This window comes from Xenopus tropicalis, chromosome 8 (genome assembly GCF_000004195.4).
Source record: "Xenopus tropicalis strain Nigerian chromosome 8, UCB_Xtro_10.0, whole genome shotgun sequence".
Lineage (NCBI taxonomy): Eukaryota > Metazoa > Chordata > Amphibia > Anura > Pipidae > Xenopus > Xenopus tropicalis.
The window spans coordinates 90,576,508-90,599,367 of NC_030684.2; the positions used below are offsets into that span (position 1 = coordinate 90,576,508).

At 38.1% G+C, this 22,860-nt stretch overlaps 1 protein-coding gene across 2 annotated transcripts in view; it reads right to left on the minus strand.

Moving 5' to 3' along the window:
• Window positions 1-22,860, minus strand: part of setd3 (SET domain containing 3) — a 51,627-nt gene that overhangs the window by 13,129 nt on the left and 15,638 nt on the right. For both annotated transcript variants that reach the window (XM_012968426.3, NM_001016577.2), the window contains 3 exon segments: window positions 22,622-22,770; window positions 19,627-19,699; window positions 18,136-18,392 (listed from right to left, as the gene is read on the minus strand). In XM_012968426.3, the coding sequence (XP_012823880.1) occupies window positions 18,136-18,392; window positions 19,627-19,699; window positions 22,622-22,770 (479 nt within the window).

The following is a 22,860-nucleotide window of genomic DNA, read 5'->3' on the forward strand; positions in this document are numbered from 1 at the left end:
TTAACCTATTCCTAAGTTGCAGTTCAAGTTGTTGCATTTTCCATTGCTTTGTACATCCTCCATATCTTTGTTTTGTGCCTGACAGTGGCATGCCAAAGGGCCAGTAGCTCAAGTGCCAGATTTCTTCATTCAAAAACCAATATTTTTGCCAACAAAACAACCTCGAGTTAATGCATGCTGGCATCAGCTGGGAAAGCTTTTCAGTTCAAGGGGTAGTTCACCTTCAAGTTAACTTAAAGGTTCTACTCTTTGCAACGTTTCAGCAGATCTCTATTTTTTATTTTTAATTCAAGTTTTCCCAGAATTTGCACTGTTTTGACACCTTCCCCTGGGAAATGTAAAATCAGGGTTCTACTGGATTTGTCTTCTTCTTGTGCCTCTTTCCAGGACATCCCCTCTACATATTTCAGTTTATGATTCAAACCACTTTCGGGTTGCTAGGGTAAATTTGACCATAACTGGGGAGCTGCTGAACAAAGCACTAAAAAATTCAAAAACTGTTAAAATTATACTAAAATTTAAGGATGTTTGCCTCCAGCTTATATTGTCAGATTTTAAGTTACCTAGCTGTGAGGTCACCAAGGTAGTCAGGGAGATATTAGAAGCCATAGTGCTATGGAGCTTATCCCAGCATGTCGCCGGAACTGTAAAGCTGGCCATACACGTGGCGATCTGACGATGTTTCTTGCGACCATCGGTCGCACGAAACATCGTCAGATCCGCCACACACCATTCAGGGCTGAATCGGCAGGTAAGGAGGTAGGAACAATAGGATTTCTACCTCCTTCTGCCGATTCAGTGCTGAAGGGAGATTTTGGTCAGGCGCCTTCTATGGCGCCCGATCAAAATTTTCAAACTGGTCCGAATGGCGAGTCGGCCAATATCAGCAGCTTCCTGCGATATCGGTCGACTCGCCGACATACCATACACGCACCGAATATCGTACGAAACGAGGTTTCGTACGATATTATTGGTGCGTGTATGCCCACCTTTACTGGGTATATATTATTTATGTATTTTTTTAAGGCATATACATATGTGTTAAGAATAAATGTTCTGAAAACATTATGATATAGTCTTTATTAAATGAAATATAAATAATGCTTTATTACTTTTAAACCTCTTTTTTATGTGCCAGAATCCTCCTCATCACAGAGACACATATGCTTCAAGGCCCATGAGGCAAGACATATTTGATACTTAAAGTTACAAAACCTGCACGCTACAAGGCAAAAAAAATCTTAAACCAATCTACAGACAGCTTTGCATCCTTTGCATACAGCTGAACCTATGACCCTTCATATTTAATCAATCTACTAATAAATCAGAGACCTGAGCAGAAGCTTTCCCCAGTACTTGGTATGATACACAGGGTACATACCCTCACTGGATGTGTGTAGTGTGCGCATGTATGTGAGACTGTAGGAATAAGCACACTGCTATACACAACCAGTGACACACTCTTGTGCTATGCAAGTCATATCAAGTGCTGTGGCTACTGCAGAAGTAACTGAGCACCCCGTAGGGTGCTTTAAGGGCTTGCTTAGGCCACCTTCATACTATAAACTTGTACAGACATTTATACCACTGGTTCAGGGTGTGTATTATGAATGTACATAGGAAAAACTTAGCAAAAGTTCATAATAATAATTTTAGACACCAATGGCAAGTTTATTGTAGAAAGTAAGCAGCACAAAAAAGAGAAATAAGTGACACTCTCTTCCTGGTTACATAAATAAAGGGGGTTTAAGCCAACGAGTCTAAGCAAATCAGTTATACTGAGCTTCAAGAGGTTAAATGAAAGCAAACTCATGAAAGAGGTAAGTCTAGGACAGTTTCCATATAAACCCAAGCTCGCTTACCTTTCAGACAAGCTTGGATAATAAATCTGTAACCTTGTATTAAAATGATATGCAGTAAATCTGTCAAAATTATTCTTTGGGTAGGAAAAATAATTTCCCCCCTTAGGCTAATAACGGATTCTTTACTCTCCTCATCTAGTATCTAAAAATAAAAATACCCACACAAAAGGGATATTTTGGTGCATTCAGAGAAATATAAATCTAGAAAAATTAATTTCTTTTTCAGGTATAAATCAGATAAAAATGTAACTTTTTTTATAACAGTCACTACAAAATGACTTTCAAACGTCATGTTTTACTGACATTGCCGTCATTCTAGCACCATCTACTGGCACAAAATGCAACACGTTCAGCAAATACCAATCGTAATGTCTACATTCACAGATAAATCGGCAGTACAGCATGTTTAAAAGTGATGTACATTTTTTTCTTAGCATAATGAAAGTACATGTAATTATTTTTTATTATATATTAATTTACATTTTTACATTGTGTTGAAGATATTGGTAAATAAAATAGCAATTGAAAGAAGTTTCTGCCTTTTACAATGCTCTACTTAGTTTGCCAAGACACAGAATAACATATCAAAGGTCTAAGCAAGTGTTCAGTTGCCACAAAACCTTGTCCGCTTCTGTTATTCTCCTTCTTAGGACTGTTAATTACTGAACACGAAATGTATTGTGGCAAGTTTGAGTTTGCCTACTCAAACGAGGTTGCAATGGTATGAGTAGCCAAGGAAAGGAGAGGAGTGAACTGTAAATGAGACAAATACTACATAAAACAACACATTGTACTTGATCCCAACTAAGATATAATTACTCCATATTGGAGGCAAAACAATCATATTGGTTTTAGTTAATGTTTAAATGATTTTTTTTAGTACTTAGGGCAGGGGTGGGCAAACTACGGCCCGCGGGCCACATCCGGCCCGTTGGCCTTTTTAATCCGGCCCGCCGACTACGGGTCCCTTTAAATAATTTCTGGGCCCTGATTGGTTGCGCTTCGTACGTGCTGTATACGCAGGGGGCGCAACCATAAAAAAGGATGCAGCGGGGAGCCGGGAAACAGACGCAGCCGAACGATGGAGGGAGCCGCAGGTCGGGGAGATGGAGGATGCTGGGGGGGGAGCTGGTGGGAGGATGTTGGCCCGGCCTGGCCTGCCTGTGAGTCAATGTGGCCCCCGAGCCAAAAACTTTGCCCACCCCTGACTTAGGGGCATATTTATTATACTGTGTAAAACTAATTCGCCGAAAAAACGGAGTAAAAAGCTGTGTAAAATAAATGGAAAGATCGCCGTCTGAATGCCGGATATTATGCCATTATGTTCCATAAGTTCCGGTGATAGAAAAAACGCGTAAAAAATTGCGCCATTTTTACACGGCGAAGCCTGGCGATGTGTGGCGAAATTTCTCGCCATTTTTTACACAGCATAATAAATATGCCCCTTAAGGTATGGAGATCCAACTTTCACAAAGATTACTTATCTAGAAAACTCCAGGTCCCAAGCATTCGGGATAATGAGTCCTAAATCTGTACAGGTATGGGACCTGGGGTTTTCCAGATATGGGATCTTTCCATAATTTGGATTTCCATACCTTAATAAACCCAATAGGATGGTTTTGCTTTACATAAGAATTACTTGTATATTAGTTGGAATCAAGTACAAGTAATTGTTTTATTATTACAGAGAAAAAGGAAAAAAATTAAAAGTTAGAACTATTTGCTTATAATAGAGTAAATGGGAGATGGTCTTCCCATAAATTCATAACTTTCTGTGCAATGGGTTTTCAGAAAACGGATCCCATGCCTGTACTTACAAATAAATTTAAAAACACTTCCCTGCTTAAAAATGAACTTTGGTTGCAACTTCAGTTTTAGCAGACTGACACAGATCTTCTTCCTGATGAAAAGCAGCAGTACACTACAAGGTAGTTTCAGAGTAGGTAAGGTATTTTTAGAAGTTTTTACAGACTTAAAGGAACAGTAACACTAAAAAATAAAAATGTTTTAAAATAATTAAAATATAAGGTACTGTTGCCCTGCACTGGTAAAAGTTGCGTGTTTGCTTCAGAAAGACTACTATAGTTAATAGAAATAGCTGCTGTGTAGCCATGGGGGCAGCCATTTAAATTGAAAAAAGGAGAAGAGGCACAGGTTACATAAGAAGATACCAGATAAACTGTGTAGAATACAATGGGAATCTGCTACTTATCAGTTATCTGCTTATTAACCTGTGCCTTTTCTCCTCTTTTCAATTTAAATGGCTGCCCCCATGGCTACACAGCAGGGTATTTATATAAACTGTAGTAGTGTTTATGAAGAAAACACACAACTTTTACCAGTGCAGAGCAATAGTATATAATATATTAATTATTTTTATACACTTTCATTTTTTGGTGTTACTGTTCCTTTAAGTATGAACTACAAATACTGCTCCAAACTTGGTCAAGCTCCTGGCCAAGATGATGCTATTGTTTTATTTGGTTCACATTTGAATAAGCAAATTCAATTTTAGATCTGGTTTAATAGTTAGCCGAGTCTTTTACAGAAGATGTAGTATATAAATATTTTGAATGTTATAAAACAAATAAACCAAAACGTAAGAAAACATGACAATCTATAAACAATAAAGTTTGTGTGTATGCCAACCTATAATATATGTCTAGCCAGTGTGAAAAGGTGGCCAACACTTAAGGTGGGTGATATCAGAGCAATCTGATCATTTGGCAAGAGGGCCAAACAAATTAATTACAACAAGAAGAAGAGGACCACACTCATGATCCAATGAGGTCCCAGATCCAATGAGAAAATCAAACCTATCCAATTGAAATCTGGCCAATTTAAGCCAGATATCGGTCGGGTATGCCCATTAGGGGCCCCCATACAAGGGCAGATAAGCTGCTGAACTGGTCTGAAGGACTCAAGTTAACATCTTAAATCTTCCTGTGTATGGTTAAGTGAACTAATAAGGGCACACCTTCATTTCAGATATAATTGCAACATATATTAACAGGAACATGCCAAGAAAACAGCAAACTGGTCAAGAGTTGTGACTCTTAATGGCACAAGCTCATAAAGCAGTGAATCTTTATAAAACAGAAAAACAATCATTCAAAAATAAATGTAAAATATATACTGTTTTTTGTATTACCCCATCCTTCTATTACTATTCTGCATCCAATTTCCACAGAATAGAGATTTTATTTATCTTGTCTTCATTACAAATGCTGTTGCTAGATGCACTTAAGACTCTCAACCTCCGTCTTTTAGTGTAACTTATGAGATAATAAATCCATTTTTATTAAATCGAAGCAACTCAGCAATACAGAAAAATAGCATGGTAAATAATGGTAGGCTGCTACACAGTCAAATCTGCTGTCGTTTCATCATCATTACTATCATAAATGAAAGCAATCACATGGTGTCAGCTTGAGGGATGTGTCCATATAGCACTACAAAATGCACACACACACTGCTCACTAGCCAAATAAAAGTCCAAGCTGCAACATGGACTGCTTGTTGGGTGGGCAAAGAAAAATAAAATAATGTTTAAGGGCCCAAATATAACAATACCCATTCCCTCTCTATTATGAAAATGTAATTATATAGTTAGATACTCACAACAGCCAGGTGTAAGACACCAACACCAACCAACATTAAAAAAAAAAAAGGTATTATTTTTGCAATATAAATCTTTTAATAAAGGAACTTAGAGTGCATTTGTGGCATTTTCTATCTATAGTCAGTCTTTAATAGTGATTCATCATTTCTTGCAGTCAGTGGGCCAAAGGAAATCACCTCAGCAATTAATAAAACATGTCAATATATTTACAAGAAGAAAATGACAAATGCATTAAGTATTAAATACTGTTGAAGAAGTCATATTGTGCGAATTTTTGATGTGCTGCTTTGACATTAATATACAACCTTGGTATTTCTAATTGACAGATATTTAATAACCCACAGCAAAAGATAGCTTTTGCTCAGCATGTAAATGTTGGGGCCTGTCAATACTAAAGAAATACTTCTTCACACAGAATAAAAATTAAAATCTTATACGTAAGCACCAATAAACTGATTAAGGCATTGCAGAAAGAGAATTTCAAATGCCTATCTGTTGTCAGTTAAATTAAAAATAATTCCTGTGTTTTCAGAAATTGCATGGTTAAAAATAAAATAAGAATACGGTCTATAAATTAGGTATTTTTAATGACATTTGCCTCAACACTTCAGTTTTTTCCAGCAAACAAGAAAATATACTATTTCTTATGCATAGACACATAGAATATGGTTTCCAAAGAAAACACAAAGTGAAAATGAAAGTTGTTGTTCTTGGGGCATTATAAATATATACAATAATATACAATAAGTAATCAGGGTTAACCGTATTAGTAGGGCAGGCTTCTTACACTTCTGTTTGCTTGCTGGCAGTACATTTACAAATACTGCTGTCAGATTGTTTGGCACAATTTTTGGAACAGAACACCTTTCACCATTGACATCAGTCCTTTTATTGAGGGAAGGCACAAGAAAACCATAGAATAACTTTGGAGCAGACTGTACTGCAAATGTATCCAGCGTGAATATGTGCAATAGATACCTAGAAGTGGGGGGAAACATGGTTGCATGATACTCTGTAATAAAAGTACCCCAGCTGATTTGTCAAGGATTTGACAAGCCAGTCCTGGTTTTTTCACTAAGGGGCATATTTACTAAAACTAACATTTCTCATATTTTTAAAAACTGGCATTTAAAAAAAACAAAAAAAGTTACATAAACTGACTTTTTCAAATTGTAAAAACTCCACAATTCAGACACGAGGCAACGCTGTTTTCAAGGCACTTTAAGGAATCTAGTGGTGGTAACATTGAGGTACGTGAGATTACATGGAATAGAAAGGGTGACCGTAGGACCTAGAGGAGGTGATTTACAATCTAAGTTGTTAGGTGCAGTAGTGAAGTGGATTTATTGGATTATGTAACAGACAACCTCAAGGACTGAATCGAGCATTTCATATAAGTTGCTACTTTTGAGAGTGGAAATGTTTTAACTAGTGAGCTGCAACAATGTATTTAACGAAGTGTGTTTTAACATTTTTACAATATTTTATAACTTAACACAATGTTTGATTTATTGATAGTTTATAAAACAATGTTATGTGAATGAATTAGCACACTGAATACGCTAGTGGAATATATACTGATTGATTCATAAATTGATTAATCAATTACTGTATTTATTGAAACCAATTACGTGGTCATTTTATGGGAGGGTTTATGAATATATATTTCCTGTGTTAACTAAGGGAAGGAGGTCTCTGAGGAACTGCGCTGACACGAAACGCGTAAGATCTTGAGCTGTGTAGTAGAGATGTGCTAATAAAGACTGAAGACTTTTACATTTTAACCGCTGCAGCTTTAATACTACCTGGAGTGCACTGCTGAATTGTTGAGTTTTGACGATTGTGTCTGCCCCTGGCTACGGACTTGGGGCAGGAGCACCCGAGTCAACAGGACTGTTCGGTAAGCAGATCATTTGTTTTTTGTGAGAGCGGGGGATCTGACCCAGTGGTGCAGGGTACAGAGCAAGCTACATCCGGACCATAGAATTTAACCGGTGAGAGGCCTGGGCTGTCATAACTGCTGATACTGAATGGATGCCTGGAGTATATTGTAATATGCAGTATATTGCTAAATAAAATGCTGTGAATTAATTGATTTGTTGTTTTCAAATTGTCACCCTCAAATTTTTCGAATTGTCGCACAAAAACCTCTTAAGTTTCAAGGCAAGTCTAAAGACCCTGTAAAGAAAGGGACATCTGCCATTGGCTTCTACATGATCCTGGTAAGTTTTAGCTAGCGAGCTGCCAGATTCGGCTTTTTTTTCCTGTAACTTTTAGTGCTAAAATCCATATTGGTAAAAAAAAAAAAAAAAAAACGGAGATTAGTAAATGGCCCTCTAGTCTTTTGTGTATAGGAGATACATGTACAATATTCATGCTGCAGTACTTTTCCTGGTTTCTGCAAACTATTTCTAAAGTACACTGGCAGTCTTTTGTAATTTTTATTGTTGCTTTCCAATAATTCTCATACTTATACAAGGTTTTCTGTCAACCTTATTCTTCCACATGCTGCAGTTTGTCACAGTGACTTCCTGGGAGAAAAGGCTGTAAGGCCTAAAGCAGGGACTGGACAAACCAAAAGCTTATTATGGTCAGATTTATGGCGCATACTAGCAGTTTTCCTAGACATTAATAGAAATGTCAGTGTGAACAAAGGCAGAATGACAACTACACTACTACAATGCTTTAATATATCTTGCTATAAATTGCGGCAATCCCTAATTGTATTGCTCATACTATGTGGACTGGGCGGTTTCCCAATGAAAGCCTGCAGGTATGATTGCGATCACTATGATCACTATATACACTAATAATTCTGATATGATCTGATCTGTGTGGTTGTTATGGGTAATATAATCAGTGATGTTTGTCTCCAGTGTTAACAAATACACCCCTAAACATTTTCACTGTATTAAAGTAATTTGTAAATGTGACTGCAGTTAAAATAATTTAAAAATAAATTGTCTCCAATGTTAAAAAATACTCCCCTTAATGTATAATAGAAAGTTTCTTTAAAGAAGGATAAAAGTTACAATCACTGGGGGGTGCTAAATGTTAGACACCCCCACTGATCGTAATCGTTTACCCGATACCCGGGGCCGGTGCTCCTACTCCCGGTGCACCAGCCCGGGGTACATGTGACAACCTCTTTCTTCACTCGTCCATCTCCGGAATCCCAGGCCAGGCACATGCACAGTAGAGTGAAAAGCCAACATTCTTGTTGCTAAGTTCGGCTTTTTACACTACTGCACAAGTGCAAGCAGCGCAAAGGCCAAAGAAGGAAGAGGATCGCTTGGTCACAGGTATCCCAGGACGGTGCTCCTGCTAGCAAAAAACCACACCAGCCTGTGGTACCTGCAACCACTGGGAGGTGCCCAACATTTAGTACAGGACTAATCTGCTTTATTTCTTGTTTTCCTTGCATGGTACTCACATACATATAAATATACATAAGCAACAAGGCGCATACTGTACTGAGAGCACTGGTAAAAGTAATCCATTTCTGCAAGCAGCACTGCATAGCATTAGTGTCTAACTTTGCTGCATCACTAAAGGTCTTCTACTGATAATGTCAAAAAAATTAATTTTCTGGCAACTTTTAATGGCGACTAACGGTTTCTAATTATAAAGTGCCAAAAACATGCTTGTTACAGTGTTTTAGAGGCCCACTTTAATTAGCATGACTTTCCATGCTCTAAGATTTATTTTTGTCTACCGAGTGTCGCACCTGCTTTTCCTCATAACATCAGGCTACAGCCTGACTTGTAACAGCAGCTGCAAAACATAAAATCTGTGTTTTCTTCTTGTCAGTGCACTCACAAACAGCAGAGGTTTTGCTAGTGCTCCCCTAAGAATAAAGCCTTTTATGGACAATACACTGAAACAAAACAGAAAGCCAGGGGCTAATGTTTATAGCGGTACCGCCACTGAAGCAAAACTATATAACCTCTCTAGCCCAAAGGGTCATCCCTACACTAGGAAGTGCTTGGTTACTAGTGATTCACATTTACACTTCAATCACTGTGAGTGTAATCCATTAAACAAATACACATTAAGCAGGCTTTACATTTGTTTTGGAGACAAAGGGAGTTTACAGGATCAAGACTGCTGTTTCTTGGTTATAAAACAGGAATGAAGCAAATGATCTTTCTTCCTTGTCTATTAAAAAAAAACTGATTTACTGAGTCACGTGTCAGTTCTATTTTACTTCTTTCATACTACTCCATACTACTTCACACAGTGAAATTCAGTACAATCAAGGCATCTATAATCCAAGATTCATGGATTTTTTTGACTTACAGAAAAACAGAGGCACACGTAGTAGATTTCAGTACCAAAATGCAGAGTTTGCTTTTCAATGCCAAAATCCACTCCGTGTGCCTGCACAGAAGCTGAGGTAGTGTCTCCAAGTACACACAAAAGAGATGGCTGAGGCTAATACAGGAGCTGATTCTCGGCCTCTGAACCAACCCTGTGTGACTGTAACCTTGTTTTAATGTAAAGCACAATGCCTTAGGAGCAATGAAAAAAGCTTTGCCAATGGATAAATACTGGCCTTTTAAATGTTTTACCTCAAGTTGCTATTGCGTGATGTTCGTGTGTCACTCACTGATCAACTAACAGGAAATAATCCAGGTTCTAAATGTAGGATGTAGTGTGGGACCTAGCATGTATGTGTGTCCTAGTTTTGTGTGAAGCATAGTGTTTAACATATGAGCGATTTCTTTTTTTTATAATGCTCAGGGGTACAGTTTAATTAAGACAATAGCACATAGAGTTTTCACGGGTTTTGACACCCCCAAATAAAATGTACAAAATTGCAGACAAAAGGCAATCATCTGGAATAAAACTTCTTATTTAACTTTACTTGTACAGGTATGGGACCTGTTATCCAGAATGCTCGGGCCTGGGATTTTCCAGGGTCTTTCCATAATTGGGATCTCCTACCTGAAGTCTGCTAAAACATTGTTTAAACAGTAACACCTTTTCACACTGGCTAGACATATATTATAGGTTGGCATACGCACAAACTTTATTGTATATAGATTGTCATGTTTTCTTACATTTTGGTTTATTTGTTTTATAACATTCAAAATTAATACATAATTATATACTACATCTTCTGTAAAAGACTCGGCTAACTATTAAACCAGATCTAAAATTGAATTTGCTTATTCAAATGTGAACCAAATAAAACAATAGCATCATCTTGGCCAGGAGCTTGACCAAGTTTGGAGCAGTATTTGTAGTTCATACTTAAGTCTGTAAAAATACCTTACCTACTCTGAAACTACCTTGTAGCGTACTGCTGCTTTTCATCAGGAAGAAGATCTGTGTCAGTCTGCTAAAACTGAAGTTTCAACCAAAGTTCATTTTTAAGCAGGGAAGTGTTTTAAAGTTATTTGCAGGTACAGGTATGGGATCCGTTTTCCGGAAACCTGTTGTACAGAAAGTTATGAATTATGGGAAGACCATCTCCCATTGACTCCATTATAAGCAAAAAGTAATCCATATGTAAAGCAAAACAATCCTATTGGGTTTATTTAATTTTTAATAATCTTTAAGGAGACTTTATGGTATGGAGATCCAAATTATGGAAAGATCCCATATCTGGAAAACCCCAGGTCCCATACCTGTACAGGTTTAGGACCCGTTATCCCGAATGCTCGGGACCTGGAGTTTTTTAGAAAAGTAATCTTTGCGAAATTTGGATCTCCATACCTTAAGGGGCTGATTTACTAACCCACGAATCCGACCCGAATTGGAAAAGTTCCGACTTGAAAACGAATATTTTGCGACTTTTTCGTATGTTTTGCGATTTTTTCGGATTCTGTACGAATTTTTCGGATCCAATACGATTTTTGCGTAAAAACGCGAGTTTTTCGTATCCATTACGAAAGTTGCGTAAAAAGTTGCGCATTTTGCGTAGCGTTAAAACTTACGCGAAAAGTTGCGCATTTTTTGTAGCGTTAAAACTTAACGCTACGAAAAATGCGCAACTTTTCGCGTAAGTTTTAACGCTACGCAAAATGCGCAACTTTTTACGCAACTTTCGTAATGGATAGGAAAACTCGCGTTTTTACGCAAAAATCGTATTGGATCCGAAAAATTCGTAAAGAATCCGAAAAAATCGCAAAGTACCGATCATTACGAAAAAAACGCAATCGGACTCCATTCGACCCGTTCGTGGGTAAGTAAATCAGCCCCTAAGTGTACTAAAAAATCATTTAAACATTAACTAAAACCAATATGATTGTTTTGCCTCCAATATAGAATAATTATATCTTAGTTGGGATCAAGTACAAGGTACTGTTTTATTATTACAGAGAAAAAGGAAATAACTTTTAAAAAGGTGAATTATTTGATTAAAATAGACTATGATAGATGACCTTTCCATAATTCGGAACTTTCTGGATAATGGGTTTCCGGAGAAGGGGTCAGATACCTGTACTTAAAAGGAGAAGGTGGGACATTTTGGCATTTTAATGCCAATAAATTAGCCACAATAGTGCAAGCTAGAATGTTATTATTCTGCAAAAAGCTTTACCATGCCAACAGCCCCAGAAGCTCCCTCTGTTTAAGACAGCAGCTGCCATTTAAGCTTGGTCTCAGTAGCTTCTGTGCTGCAGCTCTAGCTGCTAGTGGCTGAATATATGAATTATATTTTTACAAGTTAAAAAGAGTCTGTTGATAGCTAAGCTCTGACAGTTGAACGAAGGCATTGTATTGATAATATTAATCTATTGTCAGCATTGGATCCCTTGCCTAAAAACAAACCTAGGTTGACTCTTCTACATACAGATTGTGATTTCCTCAGCATGTTAGTAGTAGATAGTATAATGCACCTGGCTAGTCAATGCTGACCATAAATGTACTGCCCATCCTACCAGTAAGTAGTATGCATCCTTTATGAATATGTGGCAGATGTGTGCTGAGCTTACATTTTTTCATTAAATATTAATATTTTTGCCAGAAATGACACAAGCTATGTTTCTGGGTTAAATGGTAATTGGAGTGGTGAGTTAATGCTTGGCAGATCAAAGGTATGGTAGTAATAAGTGTAAATGCAAACATAAATAGAATATTTTCTGATAAAGTACAAAAGTATACATGTATAGATGTGTAGAAGTACACATCGCATTTCAAGACAGTAACCACTATATTAAAGTATGTGTCCACTGATTGTATATCATATTTTAGTCCGGCATTTATGGATGCAGTTAATCAGGGGCACTAACAGGTATAGATTCTTGTACAAAGAGAGTGATATCAGTCTGTAGCACAAGGCATATAAATGTGGGTAGGTCACTTCTGAACTTAACTGGCTGAACCCCATAAAACTTCCTAGACCTTTTAGGCTGTTAGCCATGACCCCACTTGCCATAACAGCCATTAAAAAGTTTAGCCTAATGCAGTAAGATTGCATGAACAGAAGATGATATAATCAGCTCAGTTAACAACACCCCCCCCTTCACACAAGCCTTAATGAGTATCAAGCAGTTTCTATAAAAGCCCTACAATACAATTCACATCATATATATATATATATATATATTTATTTATTTTTTTTTTTTAACCCTTTAAGTGCCAGCCGAATTCGTCATTTCGGTTCCCCCCAGTGCCAGACGTTTTTTAAGCATTTTGTACTCATTCGCTTTAACAATGTTTTTTGGTAGGAAAACCTCCATGAAACTAGGGAAATTATATATCGTTTTTTTCGTCACTAATTGGGCTTCGACATACATACCAAATTTTATAACTTTTCTGGAGATATGATGTGTATTTTGGGTGAATTATGTAAAAAAAAAATAAAATTATGAAAAATTTCTGTATATTTTGAGTTTTTTTTCCATAGAAAAGTTAATTTTACACACTTTTTTTTGTTGTTTGTAAAAGCCCTGATACTCCCAAGTCCAACGATACCAAATATGTGGTGGTACCCCACAGTTCCTGTCCAGAAGTAACCCCCAAACTAAAGCAATACTTAGTACAATATCACACCAGAACAAAGCGGAAAAGCGCTTGTAACAGTTGATGCAGCATAACTTATATGTAAATCTAAAATATCCCCTCATGTTCGGTATCTTTAGAAACTACAGACCTTCAGGTTTCTAGGTGCAATGTAGTTTTCACTCAAAAGCCAAATACCTTTTGTCAGTGCATTGTGAAATTTGGAAGTTTTTTTGACTTTTTTTTTTTTTTCTAAAACGTAAACTTGGACGCATGATCAAATGTGGATTTGACAAAAAAAAATCTCATAAAAATTTTCTAACAAAGGCAAATTTGAAAGACAAATTTCTACTGAATAAAATGATGCCCCATATGTATGGGTGCACATAAAGACATGGGCACCAAACACTCCAAAGCAGGGGCAATGCACAAGGGCAATTACAGCTAAAAATGTGGGTGCTGTGCTCTATGTGCACTACCTGCAGTTTTTCAGTGTTAACCCCCCCTACTTGTGAAATAACCCCCACAAACTATATATTTCTGAAAAGTGCACACCTTCAGCTATTCAGAGACACCACTCTTCTCTTTCTACATAGAAAATTGTGGCCGCAGTCCCTTGCAGAAGTCAGCGCTTTGGTCAGAAATCGAGGAAAAAACTGATAAAAAACCTAGATTTCTCCCCAAAATCTCCATGGCAACTACCAAAAACTTACTAAACATCAATCTGCAAGTTCCCCTGAATAAAACAATACCCCATATGTATGGGTGCACATAAAGACGTGGCCACCAAATGCCCCAAAACAGGGGCAATGCATAAGGGCAATTTCAGTTGATATTTTGGGGGCTGCGCTCTATGTGCACTTCCTGCAGGTTTTCAGTGTTAACCCCCCCTACCTGTAAAATAACCCCCACAAACTATATATTTCTGAAAAGTGCAAACCTTCAGCTATTCAGAGACACCACTCTCCTCTTTCTACATGGAAAATTGTGGCCGCAGTCCCTTGCAGAAGTCAGCGCATTGGTCAGAAATCAAGGAAAAAACAGACACAAACCTAGATTTCTCCCCAAAATCTCCATGGCAACTACCAAAAACTTACTAAACATCAATCTGCAAGTTCCCCTGAATAAAACAATACCCCATATGTATGGGTGCACATAAAGACGTGGCCACCAAATGCCCCAAAACAGGGGCAATGCATAAGGGCAATTTCAGTTGAAATTTTGGGGGCTGCGCTCTATGTGCACTTCCTGCAGTTTTTCAGTGTTAACCCCCCCTACCTGTAAAATAACCCCCACAAACTATATATTTCTGAAAAGTGTACACCTTCAGCTATTCAGAGACACCACTCTCCTCTTTCTACATGGAAAATTGTGGCCGCAGTCCCTTGCAGAAGTCAGCGCATTGGTCAGAAATCAAGGAAAAACCAGATACAAACCTAGATTTCTCCCCAAAATCTCCATGGCAACTACCAAAAACTTACTAAACATCAATCTGCAAGTTCCCCTGAATAAAACGATACCCCATATGTATGGGTACACATAAAGACGTGGCCACCAAATGCCCCAAAACAGGGGCAATGCATAAGGGCAATTTCAGTTGAAATTTTGGGGGCTGCACTCTATGTGCACTTCCTGCAGTTTTTCAGTGTTAACCCCCCCTACCTGTAAAATAACCCCCACAAACTATATATTTCTGAAAAGTGCACACCTTCAGCTATTCAGAGACACCACTCTCCTCTTTCTACATGGAAAATTGTGGCCGCAGTCCCTTGCAGAAGTCAGCGCATTGGTCAGAAATCAAGGAAAAAACAGACACAAACCTAGATTTCTCCCCAAAATCTCCATGGCAACTACCAAAAACTTACTAAACATCAATCTGCAAGTTCCCCTGAATAAAATGATACCCCATATGTATGGGTACACATAAAGACGTGGCCACCAAATGCCCCAAAACAGGGGCAATGCATAAGGGCAATTTCAGGTGAAATTTTGGGGGCTGCGCTCTATGTGCACTTCCTGCAGTTTTTCAGTGTTAACCCCCCCTACCTGTAAAATAACCCCCGCAAACTATATATTTCTGAAAAGTGCACACCTTCAGCTATTCAGAGACACCACTCTTCTCTTTCTACATGGAAAATTGTGGCCGCAGTCCCTTGCAGAAGTCAGCGCATTGGTCAGAAATCAAGGAAAAACCAGATAAAAAACCTAGATTTCTCCCCAAAATCTCCATGGCAACTACCAAAAACTTACTAAACCTCAATTTGCAAGTTCCCCTGAATAAAACGATACCCCATATGTACGGGTGCACATAAAGACGTGGCCACCAAATGCCCCAAAACAGGGGCAATGCATAAGGGCAATTTCAGTTGAAATTTTGGGGGCTGCGCTCTATGTGCACTACCTGCAGTTTTTCAGTGTTAACCCCCCCTACCTGTGAAATAACCCCCACAATCTATATATTTACGAAAAGTGCACACCTTCAGCTATTCAGAGACACCACTCTTCTCTTTCTACATGGAAAATTGTGGCCGCAGTCCCTTGCAGAAGTCAGCGCTTTGGTCAGAAATCAAGGAAAAACCAGATACAAACCTAGATTTTGGTCAGAAATCAAGGAAAAACCAGATACAAACCTAGATTTCTCCCCAAAATCTCCATGGCAACTACCAAAAACTTACTAAACCTCAATTTGCAAGTTCCCCTGAATAAAACGATACCCCATATGTATGGGTGCACATAAAAACGTGGCCACCAAATGCCCCCAAACAGGGGCAATGCATAAGGGGGGTCTGTGCTCTATGTGCTCTACCTGCAGTTATTTAGTCTAAACACCCCCCTACCTGTGAAATAACTATATATTTATGAAAAGTGCACAGCTTCAGCTATTCAAAGACACCACTCTTCTCTTTCTACATGGAAAATTGTGGCCGCAGTCCCTTGCAGAAGTCACGCTTTGGTCAGAAATCAAGGAAAAACCAGATACAAACCTAGATTTCTCCCCAAAATCTCCATGGCAACTACCAAAAACTTACTAACCATAAATCTGCAAGTTCCCCTGAATAAAACGATACCCCATATGTATGGGTGCACATAAGTACATGGCCGCCAAACCTGAAAATGCATAATATTGGGGCTGCACTCTATGCACCCCCTTTTTTTTTGCCTGCACCCGAATGAATGGAATACGCTCGGGTGCAGGCACATGTAGCCGATATACGCATGAAAACGCGTGAGAATGCAAAGTCTCGCGTTTTCATGTGTATATCGGCTACATGTGCCTGCACCCGAGCGTATTCCATTCATTCGGGTGCAGGCACAAGTAGCAGGCGTAGGGCTGAATTTTCGGCAAGCGTTTTTCCACTTGCTGAAAAAATCAGCCCTACGCCATGTGTGGCATCAGCCTAACCCTTGGCAATAGAAACTACCAGAACAATCTTAGCACCTCTGGACCTTTCTAGAACAACTGAAATCAAATGAAGTTAAAATGGAATAAAACCACTAAAAGCAATCAAAGAACAATAATTGCAATGAAATCGGTGGTCAGAGCCCTGGATCCACCAATGTCACTGCAAAAGCAACCTTTTGGGGGCACTAAATACACAATAAAGAACAATGCAAAGATAAAACACCATAAAATCAGTAAATTCAAATAAAAACCGCTCAAACCAACAGAAGAACAATTATTGCAATGAAATCGGTGGTCAGAGCCCTGGATCCACCAATGTCACTGCAAATTCAGCACCCAATAGCAATACAAAAGTTATAGTGCAATAGAATAATTCAAAAACAGAAATCAATTATGAAAATGCAAAAAAAACACTAAAATGCAACCAAATAAATCAGATAATTATAGAGCAAGATCAGAAATAAAGTTTTAGTAAAAAAAAAAGACTGCCAGAGAAAGCAAAGAAAGAAAGAAAAGAAAAGAAAGAAAGAAAGAAAAAAAAAAAAAAAAAAAAAGTGTAAGTGTAAGTGTGTGTGTAAGTGTCTGTGTGTGCTTGGGAAAGTTGTAAATAAGTGTGTATGTGTACAAAAGTGTAACAATGACAAAGATAGAAGAAGAAATGGAAAAAAAAAAAAAAAAAAAATTTTAGACAGTTGAGATTGAAATAAGCAAAATAAACAGTGGTTAGAGAGTTGTAGTTCAGCTTACACAATGCAGGCAGGCGATCAGGGCGTCCAATCTGGCAGGAAGGCAGCAGGAAGGCAGCAGGGGGGCTCCAGCAGTCTCACGTGGCAGCAGAGTGAAGAGGCGACGGCGGGGGCGGCGACAATTAAAGGGACAGCAGTGGACACGTCATCAATGCGTGTCCACTGCTGTCATTGGCTGAGGACCCGGATCGGCGGCGCTGGGGGACCCGGATCGGTAAGTATGACCTTCCTTGCTCGTTGCCTAGGGGGTTGTGCAGGCTTTACAAGCGCTGCGCTGCTTTAAAAGCGAGCGCAGCGCTTGTAAACCCGTTAGTGCTGTAGGACGTAGATTCTACGTTCTATGGCACTTTGGTCCCTTGGTACCTAGGACGTAGAATCTACGTCCTATGGCACTAAAAAGGTTAAGGTTACAAAATATGGCACTAGAAAAGTTTCAGTAACTAAAAGATGCATTACAAACTTAACTCTGAAGTGAGCACAGTAGCATTGAAGTGAGCACTGTGCATTAATCTGGTCAACCACAATTTTGTCAACAATGCAGGTTTTCCATACCTGAATGACTTTGTAGAAATAGGCATACTGTCGAGCTGTATTCTTGTACTGGCTAAAAACATCAAGAATGGCTTGTGTTGACTGAAGATACTGGACTTCATCCTCATTAAAATACAGGGGTGTGTCATACTCATTAGGTAGCGTTTTGATGTATGGTAACCAGAAAGAATTAGGGTCTGCTCTTTCACACAGCAGATGGAAAGCCAGAGTGATATTCCCCATGGCTTGTAAAATCCGGTCTTGTGAGTAAAGAGGCCCTAAAAAACAAAAATGTATTCAAGGCATGAACATATTAACTACAATTTGAACATGATCAGTGTAAATTTCTCTAACTGCATGCACAGAAAACCAGATCAGTATTAAAGGACATGTCAACCCCAAAAATATTTTTTTGCCTGATAAAAGAAAACATAATTCTAAGCAACTTTCCAATATCAATTTATTAAAAAATTATTAGTGCTTTAAAGGTTATTTGCAAACGTAAGTGGTCTGTAAAATATGCTGGCTTGTGTTACACTGTTTCAAACCCCAGAGCCACCAAGGCAGGCAATAGAAAGGACAGGCAAACACTGCTTTTAATAGCAGTTATATATACAAATAACTAACTTACAAATATTCCTTTTATTAGGCAAAAAATTATTTTTGGCGTTGACATGTCCTTTAAGGGTACAAACTCTGAAGGAGACTTTGTTAAAGAAGAAATACATAGAAGCTAGTATACATTTTTGATCAGGCATACCAAAAATGTGATCACAATCTTCCAGTAGGCCCGAAGCTGGTGAGCATTAGAGTACAGCGTTGCCTTTACTGCACTTTTCATGGTACTTTGTATTACTCACATTTTTTAATGGCTTGAAAGATGCCACTTCAGAATCAGAAATGCAATGAGCATATACATTCCATGGAGCTGGTGGGCACCCGTGTGATAATTTCAATTAAAAAAAAAAAAGAGCACTTCTTATATGGAGCTTATATGGATGTTTTGTATAGCCTTTATTATTGGCAATTATCAAATGTACTTGGTTACCTATGTCATTGTAGCCCATTTTAACAAACAAATAAATTCACCCTAGGGACTGGATGTAATTAAAAGTGACTAAATCCATATTTATTTTCTTAATATAAGGAAATATCATGTTTTAGTTGTTACACGTTAATTTAAATACCTTGATATATAAATTTGCACAATAAATTCCCTGTACTTTGAAATACTTAAGCAACAGGAACAATTCTTCAAACGCTGCAAAAGTAGATTACACCTACTTTTTAAATAATACACCTACTATTAAATTATAATACTAATACCAAGAGATAATGTCCAAATACATAAACTGATCCTTTAGTGTATTCTTTAGATCTTGTGCTTGTGATCTGGTTCATCTTATACTACATACTATTTTCAATTTAAAAATGAAAACACAAGAGCATGGCAAACGATAATAATATCAACAATAAACAACAATAATGATGAATGGAAGATGAAAAGCTTACCTAAAACAGAACCTTTTGCAGATTCAACAGTCATTAGTAGCTTCCTTGGAACCCACAGGAATAATTCTTCTGCCTAAGAGTCAAGCAAATGCAGGATATACCATCTTAACAAAAAATGCAACATGTAATATATATAGCTTGTTAGTTAGTTAGTTATATCTGTTATACCTGTACGGTCAGGCATGCTTATGCAGAGTGTGGCTTGACACTTCCATGAATAGAAAAACTGAAGGCCATAATATGCAACCATAAAGAGTAAAGTTCTACTGCATTATAACAAGCATTAAGTCTAAAACAACTGGACTTTTCTGAGTTTTTCTTGAAAACGTTTCACCACTCATCCGAGTGGCTTCTTCAGTTCAAATGACTGGTAGGGAATTCCCCGGTATTTAAACTCTTGATGGTAGTAGAGTCACAGACATCCAATCACAATGGTTCCATTGAACTTGTTCAGTTAGGTGTTAGCTGAAACTGACAGGTGTAAGAAGGTATGATCCAATCACAATGGTACCAAGATTCTCATTGATGAAGGTGTAAATCCTTCAAAGTACATGACTGGAAGTGTGAACTGTTGTGAAACTGCCGGGGTAAGGATGTCAACGCGCCATTGAAAAGTAATGTGGTCTATGCTGTCCAGTGTAGTGGTCTATGCTGTCCAGTGTAGTGAAGAGTGCTCAGACTTATACATTGGGGAGACAAAACAACCTCTCTGTAAGAGAATGGCCCAACATAGGCGGGCAAACTCCTCAGGACAAGACTCAGCGGTCTATCTACACCTCAAAGAAAAAGGTCACTCTTTTGAGGACAGTAACGTGCATATTTTGGACCGAGAGGACAGATGGTTTGAAAGAGGTGTGAAAGAGGCCATTTATGCCAACCTGGAAAAACCATCCCTGAACAGAGGAGGGGGCCTGAGACACCGCTTGTCACCAACATACAATGGCGCGTTGACATCCTTACCCCGGCAGTTTCACAACAGTTCACACTTCCAGTCATGTACTTTGAAGGATTTACACCTTCATCAATGAGAATCTTGGTACCATTGTGATTGGATCATACCTTCTTACACCTGTCAGTTTCAGCTAACACCTAACTGAACAAGTTCAATGGAACCATTGTGATTGGATGTCTGTGACTCTACTACCATCGAGAGTTTAAATACCGGGGAATTCCCTACCAGTCAATTGAACTGAAGAAGCCACTCGGATGAGTGGTGAAACGTTTTCAAGAAAAACTCAGAAAAGTCCAGTTGTTTTAGACTTAATTCTACTAGATACTGTATATCATGACCTGGATGAATGAGAATCTTCATAGACATATAACAAGCATCAAACATCATGATGAAGAATAAATACTACTTGTCAGATTTCTGTTTGCTTGAATGTACTTATTTTTAATGATGTCTGAATATCAAATCCTCCAAAATGATAAGGCCAAATACCAAATAAAAACAAACCCCCATTTAAAAAACATAGCTTTATGTAGGGGAAATCAATGAATCCAGTAAAAGTCCCATTACTTTCATAGCATTTCCAAACCATGATAAACTAGGACTAGAAAACGAGCTAGGAATTTCTAGTATAAATAAATTTAAAGCAACTGGACTTGTTAAGTAATCATTGAAGACGTTTCACTACTCATCCGAGCAGCTTCTTCAGTTCAACTGACTGGTATGGGAAGTCCTCAGCATATATACTCTTCCACTAATCCAATCACAAGGAGCTAGGAATTGTTTGAAATTTGCATTCCTATTTATTTGTAATAAATCTCATTGTTTATTATAAACACGGACATGCATGATTATAAGGGTGTTAGAATATACTCATCAATTAGCAAACACTGCATTAAAAGGGGTGGTTCGCCTTTAAGTTCACTTTTAGTATGTTAAAGAATGGTCTGTTTTAAACAACTTTTTAATTGGACTTCATTATTTATTTTTAATCGTTTTTAATTACTTGCTGCCTTCTTCTAGCTCTTTGCAGCTTTCAAATGGGGGTCACTGACCCCACAGCCGAAAACATTTGTTCCATATTGTTACTTTTTAGAACTTATTTTTCTATTCAGACCCTCTCTTATTTATATACCAGGCTCTCATTCAAACCACTCCCTGGTTGCTAAGGTAATTTGGACACTAGAAACCAGATAGATGCTGGAACTGAACAAAATTGAAATAACTAAAAAACTACAAATAATAAAATGAAGACCAATTGCAAATTGTCTCAGAATATTAGTCTCTACATCATACTAAAACTTAAGTACACCTCTAAGGTGTGACAGTTTCTGTGTTCAAAGATATAACAGCCTGCAAAATATAATTGGTCAAGTGAAAGTACTAAAACAGCTTATCTGTTATGTACATGAGACATCAGAGGACCCTTCATGCAGTTTATATGCTTTTAAATGATATTACACATACGCCAAAACTGAGAGTGCATGCGCATTATCATTTTAGGCATATAACAGGGAGCAGGTGCCCTTACTCTGATGGGGCGCACAAACGTTCTAGGTTGCAGAGTAATTGTGAAAATTTAAAAAAGAAAATAAAAGGGCCCTTCCCTTTATTTGCTAGCAGGGTCGGACTGGGGGGTGCAGGGTCCATCGGGCCCTGCAGGTGCCCCAGCCAGCCCTGTGCCCTAACCCCCCCCCGCAGGGCCCCCGGCCGAGGTCCTCCCCGAGCGCGTATAAATTGAACGCATCAGGGGAGGAACAGTCAGTACGGGGAGCGCCAGCAAAGGTCCCAGTCCGACCCTGTTTGCTAGTGTGTCACTGCAATGGACTATAGTTAACAAACAAACAAACTAACCTGATTTTTTTTTTTTTTTTTTAAAGTACAGCAAAAAAAAAAAAAAAAAAAAAAAAAAGTGTGTTTACCTCAGATGTTATGATAGAAAATACTAAAATATGCTCACGTAAAAAATGGAACAAAGGCATTAAAAGAAATAAAACAAAAGATGGCAGAAAACTAGACTCACTCTTTACATTCCCAGTCATTCACCTTTATTTCTCGAGTTGCTTTTAAACCGAAGCCCTCTTCTGGAAACTCCACTAATTCAAAGCCGTCAGTAGATGCTCCATTTTCTTTGCACCACTCCATTAGTTCAGGAAAATAGTCTTCTCTTTTCCCATCAAAGACAACAGATAAACCTATTATAAATGTTAAAATAAGAATCAACTGCTTTATCTTCAAGCAAATAAAGAAATACTTTAGAGAATAAGCTCGCTACATCATAAATT